At 40.6% G+C, this 15576-nt stretch overlaps 2 protein-coding genes across 5 annotated transcripts in view; one reads left to right on the plus strand and one right to left on the minus strand.

Annotated features, from left to right (window-relative positions):
• LOC106942524 (mitochondrial import inner membrane translocase subunit TIM16-like) overlaps positions 1-9642 on the plus strand; it is a 113403-nt gene extending 103761 nt beyond the window's left edge. The window contains exons 16-31 of one of the 3 annotated variants that reach the window (XM_015025845.1): positions 91-266; positions 527-635; positions 746-832; positions 1074-1216; positions 1337-1441; positions 1663-1748; positions 1885-2026; positions 2124-2213; positions 2306-2422; positions 2538-2673; positions 2813-2904; positions 3043-3129; positions 6913-6997; positions 7576-7712; positions 8111-8176; positions 9192-9642. In XM_015025845.1, the coding sequence (XP_014881331.1) occupies positions 91-266; positions 527-635; positions 746-832; positions 1074-1216; positions 1337-1441; positions 1663-1748; positions 1885-2026; positions 2124-2213; positions 2306-2422; positions 2538-2673; positions 2813-2904; positions 3043-3129; positions 6913-6997; positions 7576-7712; positions 8111-8176; positions 9192-9281 (1748 nt within the window). In that variant the 3' untranslated portion in view covers positions 9282-9642. Of the gene's footprint in view, positions 1-90; positions 267-526; positions 636-745; positions 833-1073; positions 1217-1336; positions 1442-1662; positions 1749-1884; positions 2027-2123; positions 2214-2305; positions 2423-2537; positions 2674-2812; positions 2905-3042; positions 3130-3958; positions 5683-6525; positions 6652-6912; positions 6998-7575; positions 7713-8110; positions 8177-9191 lie in introns of those variants that run through there. The other 2 variants (XM_015025832.1, XM_015025841.1) reach the window with 2 other exon arrangements.
• A 1518-nt stretch (positions 9643-11160) lies between these two features.
• The window catches only part of glis2b (GLIS family zinc finger 2b), a 34570-nt gene continuing 30154 nt past the window's right edge, over positions 11161-15576 (minus strand). For both annotated transcript variants that reach the window (XM_015025875.1, XM_015025866.1), the window contains exon 7: positions 11161-15088. In XM_015025875.1, the coding sequence (XP_014881361.1) occupies positions 14346-15088 (743 nt within the window). In that variant the 3' untranslated portion in view covers positions 11161-14345. The remainder of the gene's footprint in view (positions 15089-15576) is intronic.

Raw genomic sequence — 15576 nt, forward strand, 5'->3', positions numbered from 1 at the left:
TGCACACATCCGTATTTTTAGAATAATTATCTGTTTTAGATGTTTGTTTTTTGGGGGGTTTTTTAAACTAAGGTTTTCTTTTTTAATCAGGACCAACATCCAAATTCCGACACATCCAGGGTGCGGTGATGCACCGGGACAAACACATCACCAACATCCGGAACCTCAACCTGACGACGCCAGGCGAGTGTGACGGCTTCTGCGTAAACCGCCAACGTGTGGCCGTCCCGCTCGCCATAGCAGGAGGCCAGATTGTTGTGTTTGAGGTATGAATAAAAACATTTTGTTATTTGTTATACTTAAGGAAGCTTACCAAAAAGTATACACACATCCCCTACCAATCCTGGTGCAGTAACTAGCCTTATTCAAAACTAATGTGCTTTCTGAGAGTGTGCACAAATTGAATCGGAGACTTCCAGTTGAGCTAATGGTCCCTTCGACCCCCTGAGAATTTAGTTTAGTTAGTGCTTGTTAGATGTAAAACCACAGCTGTACTCCAGCTGTTTGACTTTTTCCCTCTCCTCAGCGCTCTGGACCCGGGAGGCAGCCGGACACAGCTCTGCCCACCATCCAAAACTCTGTAAACGTGGCCGACTTTTCCTGGGACCCCTTTGACGCACACAGACTGGCAGTGGGTGAGTGAATGCATCCTTACTAACAAACTCCACCTTTACAGATAAAAACTTCTTCCTCACAAACTTATCTGAGCATGTCTCTGAGTTTATATTTGAATGTCTCTGTCTAGCTGGAGATGATGCTAAAATCAGGATGTGGCAGGTACCTGAGGGTGGGCTGAAAGAGACGCTGACTGAGCCTAAGCTCGTCTTGCAAGGTAGGTCATATTGCATAGAGAAACAAAATCAACCTAAATCTATGTATTAATGATTCTGGCTTTGGCGGGAGTTTGAAGAAATCGCAATAAATCTCCGGGGAGGAAGTAATATTTTCCAGCTTTCTCAGTATTTATTTCAAATGCATCTGGAAAACTTGCCAAAGAAAATAAACTTGCACATTTCCTGGTGTGACTCTTGAAGTCTCAGTTGTATTGATGGCTACCCCCCGACTCCCTGTAGGCCACACCGAGAAGATCTACTCCATCAAGTTTCACCCTCTGGCCAGTGGAGTCCTGGTGTCCTCATCCTACGATCTCACAGTCAGACTGTGGAACCTGGAGAGCGGAGAGCAGGTCAAGATTCTCACCGGCCACCAGGACCAGGTAGGTTGTTACTGTAGCAAAGAAGGCGCAATTTGAACGAGCAGAGATGTTTCCATAAAGCGAAGGGAAACTTATGGAAGGTTTTCCTCCTGGCTTGGTTTTCCCGATGTTCCCGTTCAGGTGTTTGGAATGGCGTGGAGTCCAGACGGGAAGCTGCTGGCCACAGTCTGCAAGGATGGGAAAGTTCGCATCTATGACCCTCGCAAATCTACAGCACCTGTGCAAGTATGGCAACAAACTGTAGAACAGCAGCTTACAAAGTAACAACAATCTGGCATTTTCAGTTGTTCCACGATAATATGAAAAACTTCAAGAGGTCTGGATACTTTTATATTTGGATTCAGTCGTTTTTTTTGTAATATTTGTCTCTCAGTTCTTAGATAATAGTCGTCGTATTGTAACGTCTCTTCAGTATTCGCATAGACTTGCTGTTTTTGTTTTCCCAGGAGGGGCCGGGGCCAGAGGGCCACAGAGGAGCTCGTGTGGTCTGGGTGTGTGATGGGAAGTACCTGCTGGTGTCAGGATTTGACAGGTACTGGAAACTAAACCCTTTTTATTAGTCTGTTCATCATGGCTGTTAAGTTTTTTTTTTATTTACTTTTCTCCTGTCTGAGCAGCACTGACCAAAGTAACCCTTCTTCTCGTCCTCTTTTCTATTGCTGTTTTAGTCGTAGCGAAAGAGTACTTTACCTGTTCTCCGCTGACTCCCTGTCATCCGGGCCAATAGCCAACGCTTCTTTAAACGTATCTCCCTCCACTCTTATCCCATTTTACGACCCCGACACCAGCGTTGTAATTCTTACTGGGAAAGTGAGTAAGATGAGAGATGAACTGGCGCAAGTCTCTGCAGAGTGTGTCACGGCTAAAGCATAATTTGCATGAAATTATGTTTTCTGCTTTTCTTCAGGGCGACACCAGAGTCTACATTTATGAGTTGGTCCCAGAAGATCCCTACTTTATCGAATGCAGCAGTTTTAACTCCCCTGAGCCTCATAAGGTACTAAGGCTACTTACTTTATCCTAATTATCATCGGCACATCCATTGAAGTTGAAGTTCAAGTCATGGATTCTGTGCTCCTCTGTGTCCAGGGCCTTGCCTTTTTGCCTAAAACGGAGTGCAACGTGCGAGATGTGGAGATAGCTGTGGGACTGATGCTCACCAAGACCACCATAGAGCCGGTGGCCTTCAGAGTCCCCCGGGTTAAAGTGAGGCAACCGAATCCCCTTGCGAACACTTCCAGGAACACCGCCTGCTTTTTTTTTTTTTTTAACTCATGTTTACTTCTAATGAACAGAACGTTTTTCCTTTTTGGCTCTCCAGAAAGAGTTCTTCCAGGACGACGTGTACCCAGACACAGCAGTGTGGTGGGAGCCTGCGCTCACCGCCTCCGCCTGGCTCTCTGGCTCCAACGGCCAGCATAAAAAGCTCAGCCTGAAGCCCAAAGACATGACGCCAGGTGCGTCTACAGACTCAACACAGCTCTTAAATATTCATCAAGATGCCGTCTTTAGACCCGCATGTCGACACTCTGGACATGTCCTGGTACGTTGGGTTGCTTCATGCGAAGCTCTGTTTGTGTTTTTTTTTTTCCTCAGTGAGTGAGGCCCCCAAAGAGGCTCCGGTGAGGAAATACCTGCCCTCGTCTGTTTACCTGGAGGAAAAAACGGATGAACAGAAAAAAGACGAGGTGAAACTTTGCATTAGTTTGTCGTAGATCAGATGTATGGACCTTTTGTAGTACCTGAAAAAAAAGCATGAGATCTTAACACTCGGTGTGTGTGTGTCTGCGTGTGTGTGTGTGTGTGTGTGTGTGTGCGTGACACAGCTCCTGAGTGCCATGGTGGCTAAGCTGGGAAACATGGACGACCCCCTGCCACAGGAGTCCTTTGAGGGTGTGGATGACGAGGAGTGGGTGAGCACATGTGACAACTTCTTGAAAATAAAACACAAAACGTATATTTTATGTGAAGAACCAACACAAAGTAGTGCACAGTGATGAAGTGGAAGGAAAGACGTAAGCAATTTTTGCGAATAAAAATCTGAAAAGTGTGATTATTCACACTTTTCAACCAAATCCCAAGAAAAAGAAAACAATTATAGCGAAATCTACTTATTTCATGTGACTGAGGTCAAACTGTTGTGTTCACAGCCAAACAGACTTTAAAAAGAAACTGGAAGAAGAATTAAAAGGTTTTCAGGCACCTGTATTGATACTTAAAAAAAAAAAAAAAAAACTTATTTAACTCTGATTTAAGCATCTCCAACAGCTATTACCTGACCCGTCTGCTGTGCCTTGGTTTTAGTGATGCTGCTTGTTCTCTAAGAAGCTGCTGGATTTTTGTTGTGCTTTTCATATGTTTGTGTATTTTTTTTAAAATACATGTCACAAAAATTTCACTACTTTCTGTTGGTTTACCACATAAAATCTCAATATAATATTTTGCACTTTTGGCTGAAGTGCAGCAAAACATTGAAGTTCAAGTGATATAAATTATTTTTTTTCCAGTAACTGTATTTGTTTATTGTTTTTTCTTGTAATATTATCTCTGAATTTTGTGTTTGTGTATTTGCATTAGTTGTGTTCTTAACTTGAAGTCACAGTTTAATATATTCAGGAAATCAAATGAATGTAAACTGAGCGGGTTGAAGTTTAAAGTTTCTTTTCATTCGAATCAAGAAATGATGGCAGTTTTTTTTTTTTTTTTTTTTAGTGATCTCATTCTTGTCTCCCTTTTATTCAGGATGATTAAAGAGGATGTCATCATCCGGGCTTTGCTTCAAGTCATGGTGCCAACAGCAGAGAGGAAAGGACAGCTCAAGAGTTATTTTGCCATTCGTGTTTGAACGCGTCACCCAGACAATCTCCTGGGGAAAACGAACACCGCAGCCTACCGAACAAGAGAAACATTGCATTACATAAAAACTCATATGGTGTAAATTAAACTTCCATAATATTTAGTACTTCTCTGCAGGAAATCCCACATTCAGTTTGAGCTTAAAATAGTTGTTTTCTCTGTACAGACGACAACATAAGTGTGGGCACCCGTGGTAAAAATGTAAAACCTGAATATAAATTAATCTTGAGAATAGCCATAATTTCAAAGCAAAAAAAAATACAGCCTTTCATTTTAATATACTTATTTCATGGGAGAAACATCTTATTTTACAAAATAATTACTTTAACAAATAATGGGATATATAGAAGAAACAAACTCCTCTTGGAAAGCACAATCTGTCAGCATTTGCTTTTTTTTTCCAAGATCAAATGTAAAATCTTTCTTTTCTGATTAATTGTACTAATATTGAAAGCTCGGATTCCCCCCTTCTCTCCCTTTTTTCATTGTGAGATTACGCTATGCTTTTTGCACATCTTTACCAGGGGTGCCAACAAATGTCTTCATTGGTATATCTTTAACGGATTCATCTATTTGATGAATTCATGAGATAATCATATAAAATCACACAACGGTAAAATAACAAATCAGAAAATGTGAATAAATCTGCAGCCTGATGTATAACCAGTTAACTCTCTTAGCAGCTTGTTAAAATAAACAATGTAGAATCAAGGCTAGTTTCTCCTAACTTTTAATGGCACATTTTTATTTTGTAGATCTAAATAATGAAATCTTGAATGTTTGGTTCGACATGGGACCACTGCTTTGCTTTCTAATTGTCCACTATAACAGCACAAGTTCTTAAGACTGATTGTCTTCCAGTAGATCATGCAAATCACAGTTACTGTAACAGGTTTGAGCTTCTGCAGCAGATGCCACCTTAAACTTAAGGACACAACAGGGACAGGGGAGTCTCTGATGTTAGGAACTATAGATTCCTTTTCTTTTTAAGCATAAATTGATATACAGTTGATTGATGGTAGATATTGTGCATTTGTGTATTTGTCCTAGTTAATGGGTTTGATTAACTCTTTAACCATTAAGGAATGCTTGTATGAGGAGGGGAAAAATTGGGAATTTTGTGCTTTTACTTAATCATTCCACTTTGTTTGCAGGGTAGCCTAATGTTTTTTTTAACTTTAACCCTTGTTAATATTCTAACAGTTTGGGGAATAATACCCTTTGAATGGTATTAATTAGGCAAACGGCACAGTGTTAGTAACTTAAAAGTGAAGCCATTGTTGTGTAATCATCACTCAGGGCCGCGTTGGAGTCGTTGAGAACCATTTATTGATCCAACAACGTTGTTTACATCCTCAGAATGACTGATGTGATCAGGCCAAATCAGCCGTGTATTTTCCTGCTCGTCATGTTGAACACATGTACGGTGGATGTCACCGGATGTATGTGCTTGTGATTTTTAAAGGTCTCTTGTATGTTTTGATTGGATTAACTGGTTTTGGGCTTTGTTTTTATATAGTAAGTAGAACATTGTGGTTTTGTTTTTATAGTAATGGTTTGTGGATCTTTTTTCAAAAACTGTCTTGCAATAAACACCATATGAACTCTCTTATCTTCTGTAGTTAATGTGGTGAGCAATGCTGCTTCATTCATGGCAAACTAGGTAAATGCACATCAGACAAAAATATTTTTCTTAGTTATCATTTCATCAATCTTGCATTAAGGCCACAAACTTCACTGTATTTTATTTTTGAAAAAAATTATGAGTCAAAAATTTATAAGTGTGGCCTGCATTTGTATTCAGTTCCCTGAGTCAAGGTGAAACTCCACCAATGTCTCAAGTCATTTGCAGCCTCTTGAATGTTTGTGTTTGTTTTGTTTTTTTCTTTCAGGATTCTTCCAAATTTGCTTCATCCATATTCCTACTATGTTCAAACTGCTTCCTTGACCATTTAAAAAAATAAAACCCCTCTAAAAAGCTAAATGGGTTAAATACAAATGCATGGCACAAAGGTTTAAAATAATATTTATTTATTTGGAGTTTGTGATGGTCAGAATAAATGGACAGGCAGGCATGCAGGCATGCTGACAGACGTATAGAATCTCCGATTGGACTCTTTGCTTCCCTAAATACATACTAAATGGTGAAAACTATAAAGTTAGCCTTAAAATACTTTGCTGTGAGGGTTAGTATGCTCTCATTAATATAGGCAACACCTACCTTAGTCATTTCTCAAGCCAGTGGCTCATATTCACATTATTTAGTTTTATCAATTTATAATTTTTTTGCCTTTAAATTATATACTATAGCCGTATATGTTACTGAATTTCAGTGCTGCTTCTCAGCAGCGCCCTCTGGAGTCACAACAGTTGATGGTCACCGTATGTGGTGCGACGCTGCATTCATCCCTCCCCGCCAGCAGGGGGCGATGTTTAAAACGTACCACCAAGATCATTCGTCCTGAATGTTTAGTTGTCGATCTTCCTTGAACTATGACGCTTCTGTAACCTTCAATGTGCATGTGTGACAACAGGAGTCGGCACATCGGCTGTGTAAGCTGTATAGCGACATAAAAATGGTAAGAACGTGTTGTTTTTGCCAGGTGTCATGCGATTATGTACAGCGTTAACTCTAAAATACGTCGTGGTGGTATTTTAGTGGGGGTTTTTTTAGTGCTACTGTGTCTTTAACTTGCTCTACATAACGAACCTAATGCATTTCAAAAGAGCTTCAGTAATAAGACGGTTAATGTGTTTCTGTGTTGAGTTCTGTCTCTGTGTTTTTGTCACAAACAGCCGGCTGACACTGTTCATAACTGTTTTAATCTGAACACTTTCAGGCTAAATACCTCGCTCAGATCGTAGTGATGGGTGTTCAGGTGGTGGGACGAGCTTTTGCCCGGGCTTTACAACAGGAGTATGCAGGTATTTATGCTTCCGTTGTCCTGAGCCTGACGTCTGCCGTTATGGATTTGATTAAAATGTTATTACACCTCTTTAAAAGAATCTTTAACCTTTAAGGAATATGTAAAGAGAGGTGCAAGTTTTAAGACTAAAAACTGATCCTGATCTTTAAACATATACATATATATATATTTAGAAAAATGACAAGTTCTCCATGAGTTTGGGGTCTGGAGACTTTTTGTGCCATGGACAAAATGAGGACCACTAAGTTATCACTTTTTCCTTGACAAGAAAGTTGCTTAGCCATGTTGGGTAAAAGGTTGCATAACAACACAGAAGCAATATGATGATAATGTACAAAAGCTGCCTCTGGATGATGTTTTCATACCATTGTTTATTCATGACAGTAGCAAAATTGAATGAGACATGGGTCTCTTCACAGCCTGGAAAAATTCTGGAGTTTTATTCAAGTGTTAGAAGCAGCTTTTATGTTTCTGCAAAACGACAATCTGTCTATCTGCTAGTCTGATTCTCCGACGTAAGCCACGTTGGCATGGCGTCACTTCAGGATGGATCTCTGTTGTATCTCCCTCTCCCAGCGAGTCAGGCAGCAGCCAGGGCCAGGGGCCGATCCGGGCAGCAGTCTGCCGCAGCGTCCAGCATCACCGGGATGAGTCTACAGGAGGCTCAACAAATCCTCAACATCTCAACACTCAGTCCTGAAGAGATTCAGAAGGTACAACCAGAAACCGTTGTGTCCTCCTTACTGACATGTTTAAATCACAGTATGGCAGGTTTTTAGAAATGTTCCACACTTCAGCCTCTTTCACTGAAGGACTTGGACCTGGAAACACTGACTTTGGTTTGGAGTTTAGTGTAGTGAAGAAACTTGTGGTTTAAATATCAGGGTTGACTTCAGATGTCATGTGTTTTTCCTAGTGAATGCTAATACTCAAAGCTTTTTGAATTATACAGCTTTGTAAATCTTTAACTTTATTTATAATCAAGTTGGTTAATTATGAGTTTGATTATATATAACAAATATTGTGAGGGGTTTTTTTTATTAATGTTGCTGTTTTTACATTTAAAAAGAAAGTGCTTTCACACCGACTCTGAACTGTTTATCTCCTGCAGAGCTATGAGCACCTTTTCAAAGTCAATGAAAAGTCAGTGGGAGGTTCATTTTACCTGCAATCAAAAGTGAGTAGTCTGTTTTTTCACATAAAATCACAATGTTAATATTAACCTTAATGTGTGATGTCACATCCTTAGTTGTACTTTTGGATAACAGAAAAAAAAAAAAAAAAAAAAAAAATACATTTTAGTCTTGTGAGATCCACAGCAACAAATCGATCATTATTTTTGTAAGATTTGCTTCAAAACATTATTTCCACAGTGTGTTCTTAAAGTTATGGAAATTGCTTTTATAAATTTTCTGGTCATTTTTCACCTTTTATCCCTTTTGATTTGCTACATCACAACCTGCACACACATTCAAAAATCAAATGGGTTTTGGCCTGTAGACCTGTGTTTAAAATTGACATGTTTGGTTTTATTGTTTTTTTTGTTTTTTAAAACATGTCTTTACTTCTGTCTGTTATTTTTCCTTTCTTGCACCATTATTACTTTCTTTCTTATTATTCTTTTCTTCCTTTGATTCTTCTTTGTGCCCTCCTTCCTTTCTTGCATCCTTTCATCTCTACTTTTCCTTTTTCTTCTTCCCTTCTATTCTTTCCTCATTGTGTCCTTTTGTATCCTACCTTTCTTTCCTTATTTGTCTTTTCTTCCTTCTGTCGTTAGTTCCCTCCTCACTTCAATGTGCCCTTCCCATTGTTGCTTCTTCGTCTTTCCTTTTTTGTCTCATGTCCTCCTTCCTGTTGTTTCCTTGTCCTTTTTCATCCTTCCTTAGTCATCCTTGCTTTGTTGTGTATTTTCCTCTCTAGTGTCCTCCCTCCCTTCCTTCCCCGTCTCCTTCTTTCCCCCTTTACTGCGTGAAATCTTAAGATGGAACATGTTTTGTATTAAAGCAGATGTGTACACCATGTTCCTAATTATTTTTCCTCAGAAAAATGCTAGAGTTCTGCACTAAGAAAATATGACTCACACCTCACACCAGGTGGTTGAGTTATTCTGTTATTCACAGTTGCAGTGTTAGTGTTTTAGATGCTTTATCCTCCGCTGCAGGTCATTCATGTGTCGATTTCTTGCATTGCAGGTGGTGCGAGCTAAAGAGCGTCTGGATGAGGAGCTAAATATTCAGAAACAAGAACAAAACCAGCAGTCGCAGCAAAATCCAGAAACATAAACAATAATATTGGACCTCTAGTTTCTTCCCCCATCTCCCATGTAAATTATTACCCAATAAAGTCTTTTCTTTAGTCTTTTGTATGTGGCAGTGAATTCCCATTAGACAATATGCAATTATTGTCTTTTTTTTATAGACAATAGGTGTCTGTAAAAATAATGTGTTGGAAACTCAGGTAACAATGCTTTTTGTCAAATGTAAACGAGGATAAGATGATTGTTAGAGTGTGAAAGAAACAGTACATGTAGAAATATATAAAAAAAAATAAAAATAACACGAGCACACTTATCAAATGCAACTTTATTAATTAAACATTTTTGTTTTCATTGACATTATTATCAATATCGTAATAAAATTCCTCTAAAACAGGAGAACGCCGCTATGTTGTACCAACTGGAGACTTTTACAACGCTTAAAATTCTGCATGTTCAACCACAGAACATGGTGCCAGGAAAAATATATTTTCATATAACTTTTTCTCATATAGTGTATAACGTCTATATTTACCTGTAATAAAAAAAAGGCACTTGGAAAAATGAAAATACTGACATAATATCTCACAAATGTGCAAAAAAACGTAAGTTGAACAGGCCTCCTGTGGCCTTAGTCATATCATTAACCGTTTGTGCAACACTGTGGCACTTCCAGCAAAGCGAGCCTCTGATGTGGGTCATGTTTGTGTCCTGGCATCTGGGATTTTGTAGCAACTCCAGGAGCCCGTACCACTTTTAAAAAAATGCTTAACGATAAGAAAGCAGAGTCCCACTTGAGACCCTGTAGCGACTATTTCCCAGAAACAACACAAAGACAGCTTAGACATTGGAAAATAATGTGACAGCATCCCCAAACGTATACAGTTGAGGGAGGGGGGAGTGCAGATTATTACAGGCTGAGCTCAAAGGGTTAATGGATCATACAGCTTATTTAATATTTGAAAATGTGTGGATCCCGTTTGGACCCGTGTCGTGCTGCGATTTCTGCTGCCGGCGCTGAGTCTCTGTCCCTAGCCTCTTTCAGCAGAGGAGGTCCGCTGCATCTGTTGGCGCTGCTGTTGCCATGGAAACCATGTCTGGCATACTTAACGCCTCTTTCTGATGCCATTACATGCTAGGTTTTGTCCATTCACACGGCAGACACTACTCATTTCCAATGCCTGACCTGAAGCTTGAGCTAAACTGTGTGTGGAGGTGGCGTTATTGGGATGGAGCCTTGTCGCGCGACTTGTATGGCAAGCCACTTTATCGTGTAATAGGCATGTTCAACGTCCGTACTGAGAATTTCATCTCATCAAAATGAGTGTGTACTTTTTAAGCATGGTTTGTGTGCATAACATGCAAAGCTTAGACATTAAACGGTAAAATGTTTACTTTTAAGGAATAGACATCTTGAACTTTTCTAAATAATCAGTTTTAAAGGATTTTGATTGCTGAAATGTCAGTTTGTCATAAGCAAAAAAAAAAAAAAATAATTAATAAATTAAGATGAATAAAGAAAATAATAGAATGTACAACAGCAATTTGATATGGTATGGTCTGGTAAGCCATTTATGGTATAATGGCTTGCCATAGATTTATCTACGATTTAGTCTTAATTGACCTGCAGGTATTCTGATAAAAAAAAAAAAAAAACAACCTCAATGGGTTATATTACCAACATATTTCTGCTCTAAAGTGAGGCTAATTCTTCTTGGTGTACTTTGATGTTCTTTGGTAAATGTTTTGTAACCAGGAGGTGGTGGAATTGAGCCACAGGTTTAATCTAAAGAAGGTGGGTAACACAGAAGAGAGAGGGGCCAGGAAGAGTTCAGTGGCCTAGTTTTCTGCAGGCTGGTATTTCTGTGAGAGGCTGCCACAGTGAGCCCAGCACAGCCGGTGACTTCAGAGCTGAGAGGGCCGTTTGGTGGGTGGGTGGCCAGATGGAGAGCGGCAGCCCAGGGCGGCTGCAAGTTGCTGCTTTTTTTTTTTTTTTTCCCTCTACTGGCACGCAGCCTCCAGCCTAATCGCTCCCCTGTCCATTCTCTCATCCTAATAACCCTTTCTCTTTCCTCTCAAGCTGCCAATCAGTCGAAAGAGTTGACCCTCCGTTTGTAAAAAAAAAAAAAAAAAAAAAAAGTGTCCTTGTGGCTCTTGCAATGACAAAACTGAGAACTAAACTTCCACAAGTTTAAAAAAAAGTTTTTCCCCCAACTTCAATCCCTTCGCAAACTCATCCCCGGCAGCAGAAACCTGATTGTAGAGCAGCCATGGCAGAACACAAGAGGCAACTTCAACATCACAAAGAAAATGTCTCGTCTGAACATCTGCAAATAAAAAAAATTAAAAATCATAGTAATGGCAAAAATATAAAATAGAAACAAGTAAATAAAACAGTTACAAGGGGATTTTTGCCACAAAAAAAAAAAATATGAGCATACTATTTTCAATTTAAGAGCAGAATTTCTCGATTTTGGATAATGTGCTGCCCTGATTTAATGCCCTGCTCCTGCACTTGAAAATAACCATGTCCGCTTACAACATGATTAACCAAATAGTATGCCAAAAAAAAATTAGCATACTATTTTCATTTTAGGAGCAGAATTTGTTGATTTCGGATAATGTGCTGCCCTGATTAAATATTCTGTTCCTGCACTTGAAAATAATCACGTCTGCTTACAAATATATTCTGCTGCACAAAAAAGCTTTTGCATAATCTGCTTCCTCCCTTTTGCACAACTATCTTCTGCTCCTGTTTGAAGCCTACACCTCATGCTTTAAAAACCTTTTAGATTTTCTTTGCTTTCACTTGGAACAAAGTGTTGGTAGCATTTACAGTCAATAGAATCACAAGTGAGACTTTGACATCACTGGCCTTTAGGTGTAAATAGAGCGTAAGATATTTGTGCGAGAGGCATCAAATCTGATTGCAAAAAGAAGATTTGATGCAAGAGTAGAGTATTTATTAAGCAAACAAGTTTTTTTTTTTGTGAGAGCAGAGTTATGCAGGGGAGCGCAACAGAATAAAATGTCTTGCTCTCAAATTGAAAACTTTTGCTCCTAAGTTTTGAAAATGAAAAATTACACTCAAAAACAGCCAACGTCATCAAACATCGACGAAAGAGACGGAGGAGTGGCGAAGTGCGAGGAGAGATGTCAGTCTGTTGAGTTTTAAGGATCCTCTCCTGCTCCCCATCCTCTTTCAACCCTATAGCTGCATGAGCAACACAAGTCTGACGAAACGCCCAACAAAAAGCTGGATTTTGTAAGGGGACTGAAATAAGAGCTATTTTCTTTAAATACAACATCTTAGAAAACAGGGTAGTTTTTAGTAAGTGCATGTTTACTGCTTAATCGAACCATGACGTGTTTCCCAGAATTTTTTTTTTTTTTTTTTACATGATGTTTGCCCCTTCGGACAGACTGAAATGAGGCAGTTTGGGATAGTGTGGCGTCCTAGTCAGTCCAGCTGTAAGCAGCACTGAGTGTATCCCATCTCCCGCTGTGGAACAACGTGAACATTCCCTCTTTGTTGGTATTTTAATTTTTTTTTTTTTTTCTTCACAGCTGAAGCTTATTGGGGTCGAATCTCATGTAGCTAGGCCCACCACCTGTTTTTCACAGCTGGTTTGGGGTCTTTTTAGCTTAAAGAATACAGGACTGTAGTGTTTGTCACCACTGAGGGCCTTTTATACACAACCCGGCCCCGTTGATTGAATTACAGTAAAGCAGCTGGACAATCCAGGAGCTGAACAGTGCTGGTTTTTGTGAGTCGGGAGGTTGTTGTGACACGTCCCGCCAGTAGGGGGAGTCAGACACACCAGTGCCTTAAGTTTCACTTGTGAAAAAAGAGAGGAAGTAATGGTTGGTCATTGCAAGGTGGCTAACCCACCGTTTGTCTGTTCGTTCGGCCCCCGGTCTGGTCTGTGTTCATCACCCCTCCACATGACCGGGGACGGATTGTCAAAAGTGCTCTCGCCCAGTTTATGAAGCAGGAGGAGCAGGAAAATTTAGCAGCAGTTCTGAGGTTTCAATACTATAAGTCGACACTGTTAAGCGCTCTGTTTAAATGAAGTATAAGACGAAATAAGTTCACTTGCTTTGGTTCGGCAAGTTTGTCAAATTTATGTTTCAAATGTTCACAACATTTGAAACATCTTTCTATTACATGCGTGTGTGTGTGTGTATATGAGTGCTTCCTTTTGTGGTGTCTGCAGTGCCTTGCAAAATGCATTCAAACCCCTTAAGCTTCTTAACATTTTGCCTTTTTAAACAACAAAACTTTATTATTTTTTTCATGGAAACCAACGCAATTTATTGCATAGTAATACATTGTGCCTTCCTTATCTCAGTCTTGTGCTAGTTGGACTTCGTAAAACTCTGCTAATGTTCTCCAACAGGCCTAGAAGGCCTCCACAGAACAGCTGTGTTTATACTGCTGTACTTGGTTGCACTGGAAAATCAAAGTAAACGGGGCTGAATAGAAATACACACTTTTAGTTTTTCATCTGCAACATGGTTACTTTTGTGTAAATCTGAACTGCTTAATGCCTGGGAGTAGTTGTATTGTTGCAAAATGTGTGAAACCTCAAAGGGTGTGAATATTGTTTGCGAGCCACCGTACCTCAGCACTAAGCTGGAGGCACTCTGTCAAAGTACAGTCATATAAATACTCAATGATGAAGAAGGACATTTTTTAAAAACACATGGCACTAAGACTGTCATGTTTACTGTCCCTTTCCACAGAACCAGCCAGAATGAGTAAAGTATAATATAAGAAAGCAAAGAGGAGCCTTGTTTTAAGGCTTTGTGATACAAATCCAGGAATGTACATATTCCTGAACACAGATCTTGGGCCTCAAGTTTAGTTCTTCAACAATACAAGAGGCTTGCATTGTATTCTTAAATCATGTGAGGTGATGTGTGTGTTTTTCCAAACTCCTACCTTTTAATGCATTGCCTGGAATTGATTGTTCAAGCCAATCCATGTCACCTTTGACATCCCACACCCTCGCTATGGCATCAACCCCCTGAGCTCTTCTGGAATGTGTGTGTGAGATAGAGTGTGTGTGTCTGCGTGTGTGTGTTTGTATCAGTTAACCACAGCTGGCTTGAGCACCACAGCGCCGGGGGGAATGACCACCCAGGATAGGGGATCATGAGACCCACCTGTGGAGAGGTTTAGGACCCTCCCAGCCATCTCATCCTCTGCTTCATCTCCTCTGCCCCTCTTTGCCTGGTGGCTGTGGGGCCGGCGCTCTGAAGTGGGGCCCAGCACCGGAACCATTGGCAGGCCAAGGGCCGAGGAAGGGAAGGCAGAGGAAAGTAAAGGGGCCTTAGCCAGGCCCAGTGGGGAGCCGTTAAAGGACAAGATGGATGTGCCTCCTAGGCTGGCTGGAGACGAATTGGGGCTCCCCAGCGTGGTGAGGTCCAGGGGTCTTGGGCTAAGAGGGGACAAGGGAAGGCTACCGCCTACGCCCTGCAAGGTGTGGCCTCCCAGCAGAGCGGCAGCTGCTCCGGGGATGATGATGTGAGCTCCGCTGACGTAGGGCAATTCTGAATCCTTACTGCCAGCGCCAGAAGGTCCTCCGCTCTGACTTCCCTTCAGCAGAGAGCCTACGCCGCTTGGGGGGCCCTGCTCCTGAGCCACAAAGTGGCCATGAGCTTTGATGTGCTTCCGCAGCGAGCTGGGATCTGTGTAGCGCTTCAAGCAGCCCACCATCTTACAGTAGTAGGGCTTGTCTACGTAATGTGTGCGTGTATGCTTGAAGCGGTCGCTGGAGTTGGAGTAGCGCTTGTTGCAACCCTCGTAAGGACAAATGTAGGGCTTTTCACCTGCGGAGGGAAGAGATTTTCCACATGAGAATTTATATACGTCCTTAAAAAACTACATTTAAGAAATGCTTTCTTTACACTCTAATTATAAATAGCAAATATCACCGCGTCTAAGTGCCAGAAATTCAAAAACTCTGAGTGTTGAAAAGAAAATAATCACAATCAACCTTTGCTGACACAGAAAGAGCCTATGGAGCCCTCAGCTCTCTCAAATATAAGATACAACCATATTTTTTGTGAACGTTTAGTAGGGATGTGTGGCTCCAGTCCTTCACTGACGATGTCTGTCAGGTCTAAGATGTCTGCTTGATCCAACACAACTGATTCAAATGGTTCAATTGCCTCCGCAGCATGTCGGTTATCTTTGCAGAGGTCTGCTAATAAACCGTGTATTTGATTCAGATGTGTTGAACCAGGGCGACATCTAAGACATGCAAGACAGCTGCGCTTAAAGACTGACCGCCATGAAGTTTCACAGGTATAACGAG

The sequence above is a fragment of the Poecilia latipinna genome, unplaced genomic scaffold (assembly GCF_001443285.1).
Source record: "Poecilia latipinna isolate Pla-1442-1.1 unplaced genomic scaffold, P_latipinna-1.0 Scaffold96, whole genome shotgun sequence".
Lineage (NCBI taxonomy): Eukaryota > Metazoa > Chordata > Actinopteri > Cyprinodontiformes > Poeciliidae > Poecilia > Poecilia latipinna.